This window comes from Panthera pardus, unplaced genomic scaffold (genome assembly GCF_024362965.1).
Source record: "Panthera pardus isolate Hobbes unplaced genomic scaffold, ASM2436296v1 HiC_scaffold_16, whole genome shotgun sequence".
Taxonomy (NCBI): Eukaryota; Metazoa; Chordata; class Mammalia; order Carnivora; family Felidae; genus Panthera; species Panthera pardus.
The window spans coordinates 104,177,050-104,198,409 of NW_026526721.1; the positions used below are offsets into that span (position 1 = coordinate 104,177,050).

The following is a 21,360-nucleotide window of genomic DNA, read 5'->3' on the forward strand; positions in this document are numbered from 1 at the left end:
TTACAGGTAAATGCATGTTCTTTAAAATACATAAACAGAATTCTATTATTTTGCCAAAGCTTCCAAAACTGGGGTGGGTCTCGTCTTAAAAGTAGGCTCAGCACTTCAGAATGTATTGCTTTTGGCCAATTAATTTTAAGCCCTTGGCCTCATTTAAAATGGAGCCCTGAGCTCTTTGGAATCACCCAGTCGAAAAGATTTACCTGGTTCTGATTAGCTAATAATTCAACACATGTACTCTGGTGCATTTTGGAGCACTGTATTAGTGGGCTTGAAAGTTCTAACATCCTTCAAGTCCTTTTGTAAGTAAGAGGTGAGGTATTTCTAGCTCAGTGAAAAATTTCAGGGATTGTAATAGGTTAGAAAAACAGGGATGGGGAAGGTAGGTTATACAACTGCAACTGAACATTTCCTGAGGCTTTTCTCTTACATTTTACTGACAAGGAGGGGATGATAGTCTTTGCAGACTTCCAATTTACAGGGAAAAAGTGGTATTTCTTAGAAACATTAAGTCTCATCATTAGCCATCGTCTTAAAGGGTATCCAAAAAGTCATTGTGTTCTCACAGAGTATGATCTCATCCCAGAATATGGAGATGAAAACATCTGAAAAAAAAAACCCCAGGATATAAATAATATTCCTTATGGCAAGTCAACAAGTGTAGCTTGTTATGAGTGACTGTGAAGTACATATATGTTTAGATAGCTGTGTCTCCCACGGGGGTAGATGACTCAGTGATTTTTCCAAGCTTGCTCTGCCTAAAGAGTTTCAGGTGGGCTTTGGAGGCGTGTAGGGAGTGATGGAGAGAGGCAGTGAAATGGAGGCTTGGTGAGGGGCACTGGAGCTAGGACATGCAGAGTGGCACTGAAGGGAAATGAGGAGGGGAGGCATTTTCTGGGCAGGGATATCCCAGACCCTCTTCTTCGGTTATCCAGAACCAAAGGAAGATGGCTTTGTTTTACACACGGGATTTCTGCACAGGATTTTATTTGAGAAGATACTTCAGCCATTAGAAATAATGAAAACCTGCATGATACTTCTAGTTCAACATGGCATTTTGAACATGGGCATTTGTCAACTTGTTCTTCTGAAATCCTAGTAAGATAATATTAAGAGAAGAAAGAAGGTACAAACCTCCTTGGACAAAGAAAGTGGAAAAGGAGATAATAGTGCACAAGAGAGTTTGAAAAAATGTTGGAAGATAAAATGAGGATGGGTGAGAGGTACTTGAGTTAAAATTTCAATTTGCTGGGTGCTTGCACAGATGGCTGGTAGAGGAAGCCCATGCATTTATTTGCACTGCAGAGTCCAGACACGCTCAGGTCCACCTGAAGGTAGGGGAGTGGGGTAGGATTACACACAAAGAAAAACTGACTGAACAAACTGGAAGGACTATCAGACCCTCTGTTGGCCCTGTCTACCTGTGGCCTGGCAGAATGAGGAAGTTTACTGTCTTGCAAGGTTGAATCAGAGGAACTCTGAAACATGGCACACTCAGACACAGCTAACATGTCATATGGAGCACCCTTCACTGACATCAAGGGAATTAAGTAACATTCTACATGTTGAACCTTCAACCATTCCCCTGCTAGAGTCTTAAAATACTGGCAGCCAGGCTTAAAGCTCCTCAGGACAAGGTTGGAGAGTTCTCTGTGGCAACTTACAGACCATACTTTTATGTAGATGCCCCCTAATGAAATAGCTGCATTTTTATTTGACCATTCTAAGGGGAAGTTCACCATTCTTTAATTCAACAAATATTCAGTAACTATATATTAGGCATTATTTAGGCAAGAGTTATGGTGGTAAACAAAACAGACAAAGACCTGCTCTCTTGGAGCCTATATAGACAAAGAATGTATTAAAATACATACACATATATACATACACACAACATATACATGTACGTATATTACATATATTATATGATATCAGGTAGTGATAAGGATCACAAAGAAAAACAAATCAGAGAAAGAGGATAAGCAAGGTAAGAGGAGAGGAAACTGTCAGGGGAAGGTCTCTCTGAGGAAACAATATATGTCACCAAGCCCAACCAGAGAGCTTGCCCACAGCATTTAGCATTTTACACTGAATTGTTGATGGAGAGAAATCAAAACAAAATATAAACTCAGAAAAAATCATGGACAATGTAGAAATCAGAAGAAAACATCTTAAACAATTTACCTAAAATTAATATCTACAGTAAAATGAGGAAGTATCATTTCAAAAATTTTTGAAAAGTTAAACAAAATGGACAAAATCTCAGAAAAATACAACCCATCAGAACTGACTCAAGAAGAAGTAAGAAGCGTGTACAATCTTAAAATCCTCCAAAAAAGGAAGCAGTTAAAGCAAATACACAAAGTAAATAGCAGGCCCAGATGGTTATACAGGTGACAAACAGCATATTATGCAGACTTTTCTTAGACACTGCAAGAAGGAACAGTAGCCAACTTATTTTTAAGCCAGCACAGTCCTGATACAGAAGTGAGGAAAAAAATACTATAAGAGAAGAACATAGCAGACCCATGTCACTCAAGAATATAAATGTAATAATCCTAAATGAAACATTACACAAAAAATTCAATACTATCTGAAAAAAATCCAACAAATTTTGCTTTATACTAGGTATGCAAGGATTGTTCAATATTTTAAACTATACATGTAATTGATTAATATATTAACAGAGTAAATCATTTAATGACCTCAAGAGATGCAGAAAAAGCATGTGATAAAGTTAGATACCTATTCATGAAAAAAATTCTTTGTAAATTATGAATATAAGGAAACATAATTAACTCATAAAGAGAAACATTAAAGAAAACCTAAAATTTACATCATCCTAAGTGAGGAAACATTAGAAGTGTTCCATTTAATATGAGAAATGAGCTAAAGATTCTAACTACTACCATTTTTTTTAATGATTATTTTTGAGAGACAGAGAAAGAGAGAGAGACACAGTGCAAGCATGGGAGGGGCAGAGAGAGAGGGAGACAGAATCTGAAACAGGCTCCAGGCTCTGAGCTGTCAGCACAGAGCCTGGTGTGGGGCTTGAACCCACGGACTGTGAGATCATGACCTGAGATAAAGTTGGATGCTTAACTGACTGAGCCAACCAGGTGCCCCTAACTACCACCATTTTTGATTCTCAATATATTAAGGTCCTAACCCATACAATAAAAGAAAAAAAAACAGGAATGAGCAATGGAAAGCAATAAATGATAAACGAAGCTGCTCCTTTTGGATGATATTGTTTAAAAATCCAAAAGAATCTACAGACAACTTTATGATAAGTAACGGGAGGGCAGAAAAGTAATAGAAACAGTATAATGAAGTGGATGGATATAAGATTAGTACACAAAGTAAGCTGCATTTCTGTTCAGCAGCAAAACAATGAGAACTCATTATAAAAGAGAATTTAAAATATCAGAATGTCAAATATCTAGAAATAAATACTACGAAAGATGTATAACATCTCTACATGAAAAATTACAAAACCTTATCAAGAAATATTCAATAAGATCTAAATAAGGGAGAGAAAGGCCATGTTCATGGGTAGGGAGATTTAATATTCTAAAAATGCATTCTCACCTGACTTGATCTATAGATTCAATGCAATTCTAGTCAAAATTCCAAGAGAGTATTTTGTTGAACTTGATTAGAGGATTTAAATTTATATGGAAGAATAAAAAGCAAGAAGAGTTAGCATATTTCTGAAGAAGAAGAGGAAAGAGACTTGCCTGTCCAGATATTAGGACTTATTTTGAGGTTACAATAATTAAGACTTTATGGTATTGGTGCAGGGATAGAAACACTAATGAAACAGAATGTATTCCCATTAATGTATAGTATATACAGAAGTGGTGTGTCGTCTCAGTGAATAAAAGAAAGATTTTTTTAATAAACAGGATGGAAAAAAATGGTCATGTAAATGGAAAGCGATGAAATTAGACATCTCCATAACCATATAAACTCCTGACTGATTACAGACTTTAAAAAAATCAACACTCTCAACTCTTGGAAGGAAATCTAGGTTAATGTCTTTTGAACCTTGGGGTAGATTTTTAATACAAGACACAGAAAACATGGACTATAAAAGTCTGATAAGAACGAACTCTGGTCATTAAAGACACAGTGAGGAAGCAAAAAGACAGGCCACAACCTGGGAAAAGATATTTGTAATACATACAATATATTAAGGATTAGTATCATGACTATAAAATGTTGATAAAATCAGTTTTATTTTTATTTTTTTAATTTTTTTTAACGTTTATTTATTTTTGAGACAGAGAGAGACAGAGCATGAACGGGGGAGGGGCAGAGAGAGAGGGAGACACAGAGTCGGAAACAGGCTCCAGGCTCTGAGCTGTCAGCACAGAGCCCGACGTGGGGCTCGAACTCACGGACCACGAGATCATGACCTGAGCCGAAGTCGGATGCTTAACCGACTGAGCCACCCAAGCATCCCATAAAATCAGTTTTAAAAAGCATAATGAATCCAACAGAAATTGGACATAAGACCCAAACAGACATTTCACAGACGGGGAAACCAAGACGGCTAATAAACACAATGAAATACCATTTAATACCAATTCAATTAACAAAAATGTAAAAGAGATTGACAATATTGTGTTAGAAAGACTATGGATCCATAGGATCTCTGAAACATTGCTGGTCACAGTGTAACCACTTTGCAACCACTTTGGAGGACACCTTTGGCATTATCTTCTAGATATGAACATTCATGTGTTTTCCTAATAATTCTGTTCTTTGGTGAATACCAAAGAGAAACTCTTGCACATGGACAGCAGGAGACATGTACAAGAGTGTTTATAAGCAGCACTGTTTATAAGAGCAAACCTTTGAGACAAACTCAATGCCTATAATCAGAAGAGCGGCTGAGTAAACTGTGATATATTCACACAGGGGAATATAATATAGCAGTCAAAACTATGGCCTGGCAAAGGGAAAAATGGGGGCAATTTTCATTTCAAGACAAACACTAAAGTTTCTCAAGTAATCACAGTTTACTACATGGTTCAGTATAAATAATCTATGATCTTCATAATGTAAACAGTGAACTGTTATTTGACCCCAAATTATGAGACATTTAATAAAGGGAGGATGGGGGGAATACACAGATTTGTCTGTGGGAGGGCTGTAAAGGACCTGAATCACAATTTTCTATAGCTGGCAGTTGGTAGATGGTTGTTTAAAAGGCTAAGAAAATAAGCATTTTACTTAGAGGTATACAGGTAAATTACCAAAAGAAACAGTCAAAGAGTTAAAAGTTATTGTTTCTGGAGAGTAGGACAAGATAGAGACAGATGGGACAGGTGACAGTTACTTTTATTTTGTGTTGTTATTATACACCTTGTATTTATTGTTAATTTAATTTATTGTTCATTTAACAATAAATTGTTAATTTAATTTTAAACAATTAAACAATTGTTAATTGTTTAATAATTAACAATCATTATTGTTAATTTGTGTGTGTATAACTTTGATTTTTAAAAACAAAAACCTTCCATTTGGGCCAGATAAATATGACTTTGCTGGGCAGAGAGATGGGGTTTCTAGAAGCAAACTCTTTGGTGCTTTGGGGAATATTAGAGAAAAGCTATAAAAGATCTATACATATGGTCAAATCTCCTCATTTTACAAAAATGAAGAAATGGAGCCATGGTAGAATGGAATTTGTTAAAGTCTCAAAATGAGAAACTGACCAGGACTAATCCTCAGGTCTGCAGGTCCCTAAGCCAGGGTTCCTCCTGCCACATCCTTACTAGGAGGGGAAAGAGGTGCTTTCCGGCAAAGGGAAGGCTTACCTTCTGGCTCCGGAATGACACGGGAGAAAAGTGAGGGAACTCTAAGAGATCTGATAGGCACCCAGCTGAGGCTTAGAGGCTGTGACTGTGACTCTCGTCTCCATGTCTGAACCCAGAGCAGTGACTCCTACATGTGTGTATGTGGGAGTGTGTGTGTGCTTTCTGATTTTTGCTGATTCAGATGAGTCCCTAAGGATCAGACTGAAGTACAAGGCTTACTGAAAGCCAAATAGAATAGATTTAAGCAGACATTAAAGTGTCTAATTCTGGACATCAGAGGAAGGAGAGTGGAAATCTGTTGGTTGAATAAATGCATGAACGTTATCATGTGTCTCCCACACCAGGCTTAACATGGCAAATATAGCCAGTATTTATACAGGGAGCGATTCATACGCATATTAAAGTTTGGGAGGCTCTGGTCGACAGCCCTGTTTTCTATGTACAATTAGAATTTTAATATATCCTAACTGGAATTAAAAGCTATGCAAATGACCAATGGTATCCTGAAATAAATTACAATAAATGAGCAATGATATCCTGAAATAAATTAAGATAAAGGAATAATGCCTGGAGGACAGGTTAAGCACTGCAATAAACATCAAATGATCAAAGTGGGAATTGTATTTCTCAGTTACCAGTGTTCACTGCCATCAAATGTTTCAGAGAGGGGGGTGATGCTGGATGCTTCAGGACTGCTTAATGGAAAATCTGGTGGTCTGCCACACTTCTCTAAGCAACCAGCCAGCTTGAATAAGAGTGTGGCTTGATTCCCCCATCACAGAGAAAAATCAGAATTGTGTCTAGGACAAAAAATGAAATATAGAAATATGACCGCAAGTGGCTGGGCGAAAACTAAAAAGCAAAAAACAAACCCAACAGGTGGGGAGGGGTCTGTCTAGAATCCAAATAAAGGTAGTAGTATTATAGGGAAAAAAACACTCGAGGGTTTAAAAGGTATCTTTTATTAAACGTATAGTCGGATGACAAAATCCATTAGGTACATACCAGAAAATCAACTCAAAAGAACACTCACCGAGAGGAAAGGCTTGGCTTCCCACTTTTGCTACAGCTGGTATAAATTCCTGGGCCATCATCAAAGAAGCTTCCAAGTGCCAACTTCTGTCGGATAGATTCTCTCTCATTTTTCTGTGCCTAAAATTTCAGGAAAATAAAAAATGCTGATAAGTGGGCAGACACAGGACAACCATAGCCTAACTGCTAGGTTTCTTAGAACTGCAACCTTAGATGAAACATGAATAGGCCACAGCACAAGAGCGTTTGAATTATGAGGAGCTGAAATTAAACCAATCTTTCCTGGTTTCACCTCTGCAAGCAATTTCAGTTCTTCAGAGCCTTTCAGGATCACGGGTCTAGGAACTCACCACGCTGGTACAATGTGATTCTCACCGGAACAGAACTAGATTATTTGGTGCTGTAATCCTTCTTCTTACCTGCTAGAGGAAAGTCGTGGAGGGCAAGCACTCTGTCCTAAATCAAATCACTTTTATCCCAAATGTGGCCTTTCCCCGGATCGTGTCTTCTCTTCTGTATATCGTCCCTTCGGCCCACTTTCTCTATTGCAAGAAGATTAATTCATTCAGCCAATATGCACTGAGCCTTTATGAAATGGCAGGTGCTACGTTACAACACAGAACACAGCCCAGGATGGGTGATCGCAGCCCCTGCCTGCATCCGGCTTATAGTCTTGATGGGGACTACTGCTTCTGTTCGAGAGCTACCCTTATCTCTCCAGGTCCAGAACATGAGCAACCCTAACAAAGGGCCTGGAATAGCTGGAGGATTCTAACTGGGCCCATCTGTTTCGCGTTTTGAAGAGAAGTCAGGTCGGTGTGCATAGGAAAAGGATGTGGGAAACTACACTACTGTGATAATTTAGATATGTTTACAACACTTGGCTTCCCATAAAAGTCCCATAAAAACTCACCATGCTGAACTTTTAAACCCTTTAAACAACAGGGGAGAAGATTAGAAATGATTTCCTTAGTTAAAAATAAAACAACTACAAAAACAAACATAATGAGTTAGAAATCCTGGGGTGACAATGAGAACTTGGTTTTCTGTTCTGGGGCTGGCAGCAGGGCCGTCGGATGTTCTGAGCAGCAGGCTGACGACTCTGGTGAGCCAATGATGTTACCAAATGCAGCTCACATGACTGAGTGTGGCTGTGGAAGGCAAGATGGCCCTTGAACCTCCCAATGAGAGGTTCTGGAGCCACATCTGCTGCCACTGGTACCCAGAAGTTACACGTGAAAGCTCTGAGCTGTCACCTGAGCATCACTTCGTCAGTGATGAAACGCACACCCTGTTGGAAGGGTGGGCTGAAAATTGGCCTCATTTCACCCCCAAGTGAAGGCAGGGTACTATCGGTCAAAGCTGTTCTAAAATGGTGGTTGCTAGCCACATGTGGCCATTCACATTTCGATTAAAAATTAATTAATTAAAAGTTCAACTCCTCAGTCACGCTAGCTGCATTTCAAGAGCTCCACCGTCACAGGTGGCTACTGGGCACCATATTAAACAGAGCAGAATAAAATATTTGATAGCACAGTGCTGGCTAAGATAGTGGTTCTCAATTGCCAGCTTTGACAGGCTGCATCAGAATTTCCTGCAGTCTTTAAAATACACACCCCCAGGCTCCAGCATCAGATATTTACTTTAAATAGGTTTGCGAACTTCTAGTTCAAGGAAAGCTCATCTCTATTCTCCTTTTCTTTCACACTTAAACATTTTTCTTTAAAGTTTATTTATTTTGAGAGAGAAAGAGAGAGAGACAGAGAGAGAGAGAATCCCAAGCAGGCTCTGCACTGTCAGCGCAGAGTCCGATGCAGGGCTCAAAGGCTCAAACTCATGAACCATGAGATCATGGCCTGAGCCACAGTCGGACGTTTGACCAATTGTACTGCCTAGGCATGCACCCCTCTTTCACATTTTTTAATCCATGGAAACCATAGTGTTCTATCAAGTCTCACACTTAGTGATTATATCGGTATCTATTTATGCAGACAGCCCTCCATTCTGGCATGCACCAATGGAACCGTGTCATACTTAAGAGCCATAGTGCGTGTGTGTGTGCGCGATACAGCCACAAAGTGTAAGAGTGCTTTTATATAGTTACAGAGGTGATGCTGATATCACATTGTCTGCTGGGCTAACACAGAACGGATCCCCGCGAAAGTAACCATAAGGTTGTAAGGGGAAGCAAGAATGCTTTTAATTTGACTAACGTTTGCAATTGTGCTGCCGGAAATTTTAATTAAAGCAACCTACCCTCCTGAATATGTGGGGCTGGCACTTGTGATGGTTCTGCCAAAACAGAACCATTTGATAGCATCTGACATCTTTATAAATTCGTTTCAAAATCCCAGCATCTGCCATGCAGATTTAGCACAGTGAACCTATTTCTTAATTCATGTAAAATACAAAAGAGATTTGCACCCAACAGTATAGTCAGAAAAGTGTTGCGTGAAATTGAGTATCCAAAAATAAAAGCAGCAGATAACATGAGTGTTAAAGACCGATGTTTAACAATATACTGGTGCCCAACATTAGCCTGGAAGAGGTTTTATTTGAAGAAAATACCTATCCCAGGTGTGAATGTGTGAACACACACTTGATTCCATGTATATCTTTCCTAATGTACTTGGTACACTACAGCTATCGATATTAGAGAAGGGCTTAAAATATTTCTATTTACATTAATTACAACCCTTTATACTTGGATATTGTGATGGACAGCTTGAAGAGGACTCTTTTATAATACACAATCTCTCACCCCTCTCCCTTCTCTCTCTCTTTCTCTGGATCCCACTGAATAGACCAAAAAAAGTATAAATAATATAAACATCACCCATAAATCGAACACTTAGATACAGATCACAGCTAACATTTTGGGATTTTTGGGATAGTTCTTTTTAGTTTTTTATCTTATGTGTGGTTTTTTTTTTCCTTTTTATAAAATTGGGATCATATTGTTTGTTTCCCTCATGCCATTTAAGATTCTTTAAAGATACAATTTTTAATGGCTGTATATCATTCTGTCCTATGGAGTTACCTTCTCTTGTTAGTCATTTGGGTTGTAGCCAATTAAAACTAACACAGAAGTCTGCATTTTTGCATACATCTCTGCCCACATGTCTGATTCTTTCCTCAGGATAAGTTCCTGGAAGTGGAATTACCAGATCAGCTGAGTGTGAGCATTTGTTGAGGCTCCTGACACATTTTGTCACATTGCTCTGGAGAAAAGCTGTTCCAATTTACATGCCCAACAGCAACGTAAAAGGGTGTGGCATTCACTATATCCTGGCTAACACTGAGTACTTTCACTGAGAAAAAAAAAAAAAAAAACTTCTGTTGGTTTTGATAGTCAAAAAGTGGTATTCTTTTTGTTGATTTCCTTGATTACCAGTGATATTAAATACTTAAAATTTTTTTAGTTACCGTACTTGCTTTTCTCTGAATTACTTCTAGCTTTGCTTATTTTTCCATAAAGATCTGAGGAGTTTTGAAATTTTTATAGTAAGCATATCATTAGTCCTTTTGAGTTTAAATCTAAGTGTTATGTATTTACTTCAATCACTCCCTTTCTCTGAAATGTCGTTGACGGCTTTGTGCATGGAAAGCCCTTCCCAGGCTAGAGGTAAAGGATCTCACTGGACGTTAGAGGATTAAATGAGAACATTTATGGAAACTGCTAAGCAGCAGTGGTGGTGATGTAAATGTATGATAAATGGTAGCTATTATGGCTAATCCTCCTATAATTCCTGCTTTGAAGATGAGGAACTGGAGGGTGAAGGAAGGTTACCTTATTAGTAGATGGGAGAGCTAGGATTCAAGTCCATCTTTCTGGTGCCAGATCTTTCTGCTCTTCCACACTGATGAGTGAGGTGTCTGGGCAAATAATGGTGGCCACCATGTTTGGAGATATGATGTAGGACTGACAAGTTATGGATCTACTTCTTCCCTGAGATGGGGTGTCATGTGTTCTCAGAAAAGGAGAAAACACTTGACTGCAAAACATACACACCAAGGCCCAATCATAACTGCAGATACTTACAAACAAATACCTCTCATCAGAGCCACTCTCCTTGACACCACTGCTTAATCTTCCTTCTGGAACAAATGCCATTCCTAACATTTCAAGTAACCATGATTCAACTGACTAGTAAAACAGTTTTTCTCTTAAAATTCAACAATTGGAACTATTTTCCTTTCAGTTGCCTGCAGGTGTAGAGTGAGTGAGTGAGTGAGTGAGTGTGTGTGTGTGTGTGTGTAGTTTCAAAGTTCTTTTGTTCTCCAAGGAATTATACCTGCAGGGCAATTATGTCCTCCAACCTCCTGAAGCTCAGATGTGGCTCAGGGTGAGGAACAGGGAAGTGTACAGGAAAAGGAAGAGGCTTACTCAAAACTACACTGTTTGGCTGGGCTTGTGGCACGTGGAGTCATGTCCACTCCTAAAATGGCCTTGGGAAATACCCTCTTAAAACAAAAGTAAAACATCAAAAATTGATAACTCTTTGCAAAAAGCAAACGGGCAACTGAGGAATAGTGGCTCATCGCTGTAAGACAGAAAGCCTATTCAAGACCACGAGGAGAGTAAAAATGTGCTTAGAAAATCACCATTGTCCAGCCACAGGCAGTTAGTTTTTGTCCTCGCCTGTCGCTGAATTCCCCATTGCCACCCCCTGTGCCCAGGCAGATAAGACTCACAATGGCTCTTGAGGATACCATGTGAGCCACGATCTCAGAATACAGACCACTGGGCATTTTTCAGAACCCACACGCTGATGCTCAGCCTTTCCCCCTGTACCACTGTTCTGCTGCAATTCCCCAAGCTTGACAAGAACAAAGACGGGTGTTTGGTAAAAGAAATAAAAACCAAAATGTTCTGCTTGAGTAGATACTGTCCATCTCCAAATCTGGTATGTCCCAAAGTCCTTTCCATACTTTCTTCAGGATGAGGCGGGACCTGTCCTTTACACGCTGATACCATTCCCAAGTCCCCTCCTCTGGCCCTGCCTTCACCCCTCTGGCCCAGAAGCATCGTGATATCTCTGGTCTCTGAAGCAGGGGCCACCTAATCTTTCACGTGCTAACTTGCACATGAATTTATAAACGGAAGACGGGGTATCTTCTGCATTTCTAAAATTTGTTTGACACACCGTATTTTTGTGGGGTTAGCTGTGGGGTCACCAGGCCTCTCAGGAACACACTCTGGGAAATAACATCTTAAACCTAAATCCAGCTGGTACTCAGGACACTGCAAACAGCTGCTTCCTTCTGACTCCTGCACAGATGATGAAACCCACGTAGCCGGAAAGGGCCTGTCTGATTAAAAGGAAGGAGTTCCTTAAACTCCCCAAAGGAGGAAGAGATTTAAAGAAGTTTGGTCTAGAAAACCAGAGGACCCGATTGATGTGAATGGCACAGCAGTCTGGGGGGATAACGGCAGATGTGATCTTGGAGGCCAGGATTCCCTTGTAGGAATGGGGAGTTTTCCCCCAAGTTCCCTGTCTTCCATCTTTTCCCTGGATTGATCTTCCCCTCCTGCCCAGTTCCATTTGTTTTTTGCTTTTGCTTGTTCACCATGGGCACAGAAATAACTTTTTATTATTGGATGTGCTTGTTACTGGTTTTAGTAATGCTAAGCGTCTCAGTACTCAATTCATTTCTAATCCTGGAAGATACCACTTCTGGCATCCTCCTTCCTGTCCTGCTAAATTGCTACCTGGTTACTGTTTTTCATAGGTCAGGGTGTATATGGATCACCGCTGAGGAAAAACTTCCTAAGGACTGGGGACTGCATTATCCCAGAAGCCGATGACGACCTTGGTCCCCCGTATGGCCCATAAAGAAACTCAGGATGCCAGGAGGTCGCTGCACCACCCGTATGCCAAGCGGAAAATTGCACGGGAAGGCACACGTACAAAGTGGCCCTCTCTCTGTCACAAATTTCTTTAAACTGGTAGTTCTCAAACTTGATTACGCATGAGAATCACTGGAGGGCTTGTAAAAACATAGACTTATTTTTCTCATTCAGAAAGTCTGGGGTGTGGCTGAGAAAATGCATTTTTTAACGAGTTCCCAGATGTTGCTGATGCTGCTGGTGCAGAGACTTGGAGAACCATGGCTTTAAGCAATTGAACAGACCAAGTAGTGAGACGGAACACAGAGTCGGTTCTCCTCTACGGGAGCACAAATCTGTTCCATGTGGAATGTCCAGGCTCTGGACCCAGGTGGATTTCATCATCTGTGGACGCCTGGCCTTGCCAAGGCCTGGCTGGGATGTCTGTTTTGAAGCAATTAATGAACCCCTTGCTTCAGTGCAATCTATTGCCTAGTGATGTCGGCATCATCCCCATTAGCATCATTCACCAGGGAATGCAGCTGGGATTCTGGAGCTCCCTGTGGAAAAGCACTTTTCCTATAGGAAAATAGTAGTCACTCTTGTTTCTCTCCTCAGCTTGTAAGGAAGGCAGCTTTACTCTAACATTTATAGGCAGCATTCCAGGGCGGAGGAGTCTGACGCTTTTAAACACTGGGAACCAGAAGTACAGAACTCATTTGTTCATTAGGCAAATTGTATTAATTTTCTTGAAAACAAAATAATCAAAAGGAAAACCCACATATGTGGATACTAATTATTTTCTTTCTGAAACAACCGTGGGTTTGTCACAAGATCAAAATATGAAAACATCATTCTATAAGAAAATAAAATGTACTCTTTTGAATGTCAAGTTCATAAGTACTTGCAATATGCAGGGTTTTTTTTTTTCTGTCAAGTTTTTGCATCTTATTTTATCCTCTGGGAAGAGCTTTTCAATTATTGGTGGAAACAGAAGTTAAATAACCTAGTATTTTTCCATTGTATCACTGAATGGATACTCTCTGGACATTTTCTTTTCAGTTTGTACTTCTGATGATTTCCATTTCAGACACTTACCTAATCAATCCAGAAAGATTTCCTGAAATGCTGTTGAAATCTCATCTTTGCATCCTTGCACTGAGCTGCCTAAACAAGTCCTGCCTAAACAGTCAGGCCAGGCTGTTGGTGTTCAGCTTGCTGGGTTCAGCTGTTGCCTGGGTTCAGCTTGCATAGCATCAATACTCATGAGAAAGTTGTCCTTGGATACCTAATGTCCAGGACGGGAACCCAAGGAGAAGGACACCTATTTTACTTGAGAACTGCCCGACATGAAAAGTGTTGGGATGCCAGTCCAGAGGAGAGAGATGTTTGTTTACAATTAGCCAACCGCGAGGATGGTTTTGCCTAGTGACTGCATTGTTTCTCATGCTACAGGGAGACAATATAAGCAGAAGAAGGCGGACACAAGTGCTGTTGTGCAGAGTCCCTAACACTTGAATACTCTTAATTGTTAAGGACCAGGGAGCAAAGGTATCTAACACTCAGTGGGTTGAAGTTTAGTAGCCAGTAACTGGCTGAATGGGAGCTCTGGAGAAGGTAAAGGAGCCCCAGGTGCAATCCACAAAGATAACAAAGCAGTGGAAGTGTTTCAACATTAGACCCTGTGGGGATACAGTTGGAAACGAAAGTTTTCCTCCCCTATGGGCGGTATATCCAAAACAGGAACTTCTGGGAGCATCTTATCTTGAGCTCCTTCTGGTTCTCACAGGATTGGCTACAGAGACTACTTTTTTAACACAGGGGCAGTGTTGTCTGGGAACTCTTTCTAACAGGTGACATTTTAGAAGTCTGTAAAACCACCACTGTCATTCGGTATCACAGTGAGAACGCAACAGTTCAAAACACCTACTGCATGGTTATGAATTAGCCCAACCTCAATCAACTGCCAGGAAGCTGATGTCCTCAATTTCCCATGTCAGGGTGGACTTAGGATCTGGGAGACCTGAACACAGGAATGAGAAGAAAGGAGGCAGGGAGTTCAGGTGATTTGGGGTCAAGAAGACCCAAGGTAACATTTTGACTCGGATATTTACTAGTGCAACTTATAGAAATTCTTTAAGCCTCGGTTTCTTTTTTCTGAGAAAAGGGATAATAATACCTATCTTATAGGTTGTTTTAAGGATTAAATGAAGTACTGTACAGAAAGGATCCGGCAAGAGCCTAGCCCAGAGGAGAACTTATTAAACAGTAGCTGTTGTGAACACTAAAGGGAGGGGTTGGGCAAGCTGATGAGAAGAATGGAGAAAGGGATAAAAGCCAGCAATGTCCAGAACAGGCAAATCTATAAAGACAGAAAGTAGCTTAATGGTTGTGGGGGGAGTGGAGGACTGGGAGTAACCGCTAATGAGTACAGGGCTTCTTTGGGGGGGTGATGAAAATGTTCTGGAATTAGCAGTGGTCTGCATAACCTTATACATATACTAGAAACCATCAAAATGTACCCTAGGACATGGCGAATTTTGTGCTATATGAATTATATCTCATCCATATTAAAGAATCATATCTCAAAAAAATAAACTACACCCACAAAGGTAACTCACATACGATAAATCTGGAAAATCTAGTTACCTGAAACAACCCACTCCCCGACCGGGCTGGCTAGCCGAGGTGTGCCAACAGGGCGATAGGGTGGAAAGAGCCCTGAACCAGAAGCCAAGAGGCTTCGTATTTATAGCATCTAAGACCAACCAGGCCAATTCCTCCCATGAAAGAAAAGGAGACTCTGGCCCAGAAAGCTGAAAAGATTGTCCCCAGGTGGCCGAGGTGGGGCTAGGCTCCAGGGTTCCGTAACTCAACAGAGTTCTTCAAGCGCATTCAGCCCTTACAGGCAGGAAGACGTGAGGGTTAATGGAGGTCGACGGCTGCTTTTCCTCAGTAATTGTGTGGGGAGGGCAGAGCTCTTGTCTGGAATGGCAGCTGGCATTCTGTGTTCCTGTTTATTGCAGTTTATCTCAAGCAGTCATTTCCATTCACCTTTTAAAAAAAACATGAGGCGCAGCTGTGGCTTCACTTTAAATATTGTTCCTTCCAGCCTTTTAATTTTTTCACGGGCTCCTCCCTAATCTTTCACCATAATTGGATGCACAACACCAGAGACAGCACCTCGGAAAAATAAAGCAAGCAAGCTGGCTTCCCCAGCCTCTGACCACACACGGCCCTGTCGGCGGCTCCTTCTACAAGGAGTAGCCTGGGAACAGACCAGCGTGTTTGCTCTGCTCTGGGACAGAGTGGCAGCCAGTCTTCTAGGTTAAATCTTCTCGATTTCCTTTCTCTGTCTCCTTCAGTGTAAGCTGGATCTTTCCCGGGGTCTGAGACGGCACGGGCTGCACGCTTCCCAGGTCCACACTGGATCTGAACATTCTTCCAGGCAGCATCAGTCCCATGTCAGCTTATTTGTTCGTGTACCTCCCCACGTGGACTGTAAGCTCCTGGAGGCAAAGCCCAGCATCCCTTCCGTGATCCTGGCTCCCCACGCAATGCCAGGGACAGACGGGGACTCTTCTGAGTGACGGTGGAGGGACCAGGATGTAGATCCCATGCTGTGCGTCACTGTGGTCCTGAGGAAAATCAGCTGTGGGTCTTTGCCAGGAAGTCAGAGGTTGCTCAGAGCATGGCAGGGCAACAACGGACTGAGCATACACACCTGAGATTCTACCACCGTGCAGGCTTTCGTTCCAATATACTAAGATGTGTTTTCTGTCGAGGACAGTTTCACTGCTATATGAATAAGCCAGAGGTCCTTAATGAAACACCTTTCTTACAATCAGGACCTTCCCCAAGGAATAGGAACAGATGTGTGCTCTCTTCCTTCCTTTGCCAAGGTGGAATCTAATTTTAGTATCGGAAAGTGACCTTTCCCCCTGAAGGCTGTTTGCCTGACTTTAAAACACCCTTGTAAAATAATTCCTATACACATGTGGCATTTATTAGTGTGACTGGTATAGGAAATTCTATTGGACCTAGGCAGGGTATACCAATTTTCCAATTGTTTTTGACAACTGACCTCAAAGTGACAGGCAGTGAAAGAAGAAATTTTTAAGTTTTATACTTATAAACATTCTATTTAAAAAATATGTATTTGTGTACAGGTCTTATACATACAAAATATGTATTTATAGTAGTATATATGTATAACTTATGAATAAAATAGATACATAGTAGAGGTATGGACTCAATCATTTTACTGATGGATCCAAGGTCTAAAAAGCCTGCAGACCGCTGCTTTATGGCATCTAATTTAATCTTCTATTTAGTCAACCAAATAGCAAAAATAATAGAAAAATGTAGAAAAGGAAGATTTGAATTAGGAAAAGTGATTTTTATATGAGGGAACTGTTGTCCTATCCCGTATTTGTTTATTTGGAGAGAGAGCAAGAGCAAGCAATCATGAGTGAGGGAGGGGCAGAGAGAGGGAGAGAGAGAGAATTCTAAACAGGCTCCTTGCTGTCAGCACTGAGCCTGATGTGGGGCTCAAACTCACAAACTGTGAGATCATGACCTGAGCCAAAACCAGGAGTTAGATGCTTAATCAACTGAGCCACCCAGGCGCCCAATCCTATTCTTTATATATATATTAAAAAAAAATAATGTTTATTTATCTTTGAGACAGAGAGAGAGAGAGAGAGCACGCACACAAGTGGGGGAGGGGCAGAGAGAGAGGGAGACACAGAATCCGAAGCAGGCTCCAGGCTCTGAGCTGTCAGCACAGAGCACAGAGTGGGGCCTGAACTCACAAACTACGAGATCATGACCTGAGCTGAAGTCAGATACACTTAACTGACTAAGCTACCCAGGCGTCCCAATCCTAGTCTTTATATTTTAAAGAAAGCATATGCTGCCCTGCTTCACTAGAATCTCTTGATGAAATGATCAATAGTGGGTTTTTTTTTTTTTTAGCATAATGAAGTCTTCAGAGTAACCAATATGTACATTAATTTGAAAGCCCTTTGCTTGAGAAAAGTAGTTAAAAAGCTGAAATCACAAGGGAACTACTCTCGTGTTTGGGGTCCAGAAAAATATACATTGCTCTCTGTGTATCCTACACATCTAAAAGTTTCATCTAGCAGTCTTTTGTATTAACCTTTCAGATACTATTTTTTTTTAAACCCCATGTGGCATTCTACTGCCTTAGTTAGATAACAAATTACACAATGCAACTCTGTCTTGTTGTTGATGATGTTTTAAAGCTACTTGAGCCTCACATGTTTGTCATTTTAGTCAGTGCTGTATCAGGTTGCAGGCATATCATCGCTTGCTCATTCCAGGCATGCGGGCTCTCTCAGTTGTTTCTAAGGAGGAAAAAACTACAGTGGTCATCACTCTGTTGTTACTACAATAGTCACGGTATGTCTTTCATTTTTCCTAAGTGCAAACTGACCTACACTTTTCTACCTGAGAAATGGTTTGACTGTGACCAGTCCTCTGACACTGAAAACAGAGGAGATACGAGAAATGTGCACTTATCTTCGGGGCTGCGTAAGTGACCGACTCTGATTGCTGAGTATCCTACACCCATGTCTGGCAGGAAGGGATAGTGGAGAGATGTTTGAGTTTCAGTGTTCTGACCACTTACCACCTTGGGCACTCACTCCCTTCTTGGGGAAGGCGAAGGGAGAAAAATGCTGGGGGCAACATGGCAGGTCATTGAAACCTCTTTTACATATTTAAGTTTTAGGTTCCAGAGAATGGAGCATAAACTATCGTGACCTGCTCTAAGAAGTAAAGTACATACTTAAAACACCCCCCCCACACACATACCACAATTTTGTGTATCAGATATAAAATGCCATATTGTACATTATTACACTTAAGGAAGTATCATGAGAGAACTTTCTGTATCTTAGAAAGTTATATCTATATAACTATATATATCTATATAACTTAGAAAGTTATATCTAATCTATATCTCTGGGGGAAGAAAAGTTAATGGCACATTTGATCAAATTAAAGATTGAGCAGCAAGTTTTGCTGTTCTAGGAGGCTATACTAACATTTACCTCTGAAGGAAAAGAGGTCTTACTTTCCAGATCCACAATGGAAGGACCCTAATTCTTCATACTGTGCTGTGTCGTGACCCTACACTTGACTTGTGGACAATAATGAGGGGGAAGGACATACTATGTGTTCAGCCTTCTGTGGACAGACAAGCATATACTTGTAGTTTAATTTCATGACCTCACCCATATAACTAAAGCTATTTTTACTTAGGCCTGTTATTACCAGACAATTGCCAGATAAAACATTCCAAAAATATATTTACTGCCTTTCAAAACAAAAGGTTAGCAAAGTATTAGCGGATACTATATGAATTTTTCAAAACCCCACGCTTCTCTTAGTAAAACTATATTTTTCATTGTTAAAAAAGTCAAACTTAGAAAGATAGGTTAAACATTCTAGTAATTATTTACTGCAAGTAAACTATCAACATACATCAAAAATTTTAAAAATGATTCTTTTACATAAATAAGACGACCTAGCAACTAAATGCATGATAGAATTTTTTCAACTTCAGAATAACATGTGCATTCCAGTTACTGTTTATGAATTAATGAATATTGATGAACACAAGCTGGGAAAGGCAGAAAGAAGCACCCTCCCAATGTCATGCATCCACTTCTGTGCATTTAGCTTTCCTGAATATATTACGGCAATGGCCACTGAGTGTGGAATTTGGCCACTCCTCAAGGGTGATCTTTCTCCCAGTTAGAAAAATGGTCTGATTGTTTACAAACAAAAGAGCTCTCCCCCCCTTACCTTTTTATAATTCCCCTCCATATCCAATGGGGATTCTTGACTGATGATGTCATCCACTCCATCACTGTCCAAATTCATCCTTTAACTCTTTAGAATTTCACTTAAGAAATAACCTCCCATGAATTCTGATAGGCTGATGTGCCAATTGCCCAGTACCCTGGTTACTGCTCATGCTGACATGGAGGGCCAGCTAAGAGTCTGCGCTTGGCTGTGCGTGTCCTTGCCCCTGCTCTGTCCCAGAGACACCGCCCTGCCGGCCTCCCTGGTCTGTCCTGAGCTCTGGCACAGGGGCAGCTGCTATTTCTGAGGCTCACTCTGCCTTGACACTCAGCTTGTGGAGTGCCCAGCCTTCCCCACTGTTCACTGTCACCTTCCCCTGAATGATCCCGCCCGGATTCCTCTCCACAGCACGATGCTTACTCCCAATCAAGGAAAAGCTGCTTCAATTCCCCAACTCCCCAGTTCAGGGCTGAGTGTGGACGGCAGCCCTGAGAGGAACCAGCAACCTTATTCTGAACCAGGGTAGTGTGTGGGATAAAAATAGATGCAAAAACCCCAGACTCCCAGACTTCAGTAGTGAGTTAAAAGCCGGGTATCCTGTGACAAAATGAAAACAGTATAATTTAAAGGCTAACCTGTAGGACAGATGTTTGCTTCCCACCCCACCACCCCCCTTTTTCCTATAGCTAATCATTTCTTAAAATCAGATATAAAAATCTCATCTTCTGGTAGTAGCCCCAGCACAAGGATAAAATTTATTTCCAACTCAGAGAAGGACCCCTCTGCCTCAGAATCAGCGCTTTGTTCTATCAATGTAGGCAAGAGAAAAAGATCCATCAACTTTTCTTTAAAATCCAGCCAGGGGCGGGCTTTTTTCACAAAAGAGAACGTTCCTTTCTGCTGTTCTCTTTACCCTTCTCCCATGGCTTTTGGTTTTTAACTGGCTTTACGCACAGAGATGGAAAAGGCCCACAGCTGGAGGATGTTTTGCTGCAAGAAGAGGACAAACGGAAGTGCACACACAAGCACATACTCATCATTATCCAATTACTACTACCATAAACTAAAAATATACCCACTATTCAAAAAAAAAAAAAAAAAAAAAAAAAAGGTTACTGTTTGCAGGAGAAAGGGGCCAAAGAAGAATTCAAAGGCCCAGCCTCCATTTAACAGACGATCTCACACTCTGACATGCTTGGACAGAAAGCAGCAACTGTCCTACTCAATACGTTTTCCAATATGAATTCCTGACCAACCCCAGTGCTGTTAACAACAAAGTTCTAAAGCAAAAATGCCATGCAACGTAAGCCTTCACATGCTCACTCTGAGTTGTCTATTTCTCTCCACAAGTTAAAAAAAAATCAATTTGTGGAAGACTCGTGGCATAAACCTGTCTTAATGTAATTTACTGGAGCCCTATGCCTATACGGCAAACACCTTCCTGTGCAGTCCCTGATTCAAATCCAAATCCTGCCTTTATTTCCCCCTCATCTCCCTGACCCAGTTCCCGAAAGCACGACTTGCACATATGCTGGACAGTACGATGACAAGTTGTATCTCATGAGCCACACCTGCATTTGGGCAGAGCTTCTCCCCAGTCGAGATCTACCCTGTCTTACTCTCTTCCAGACCCCAGGACCCTCACTCTGGACAAGGGTCCTACTATGTGCATACAAGAAACTCAGAACACCTTCCAGGCCTGGGAGGCAATGCTGGCCACCAAGTGCAGCCCCACTGTGGGTGTTCCCAACATTGCAGATTTCTCCAAACCTATGGCTCTGGGTAAAAATGCTCTACTTTCAAAGACCCTGGGTAGATTAAATCCTGCCAAAGGAG

At 41.0% G+C, this 21,360-nt stretch overlaps 1 protein-coding gene across 8 annotated transcripts in view; it reads right to left on the minus strand.

Annotated features, from left to right (window-relative positions):
- The window catches only part of LOC109262053 (schwannomin-interacting protein 1), a 567,034-nt gene that overhangs the window by 21,406 nt on the left and 524,268 nt on the right, over positions 1-21,360 (minus strand). For 6 of the 8 annotated variants that reach the window (XM_019440436.2, XM_019440432.2, XM_019440434.2 and 3 more), the window contains one exon: positions 6,862-6,980. In XM_019440436.2, coding sequence (XP_019295981.2) covers positions 6,862-6,980 — 119 coding nt within the window. Of the gene's footprint in view, positions 1-6,857; positions 6,981-19,524; positions 19,878-21,360 lie in introns of those variants that run through there. The other 2 variants (XM_019440437.2, XM_053903677.1) reach the window with 2 other exon arrangements.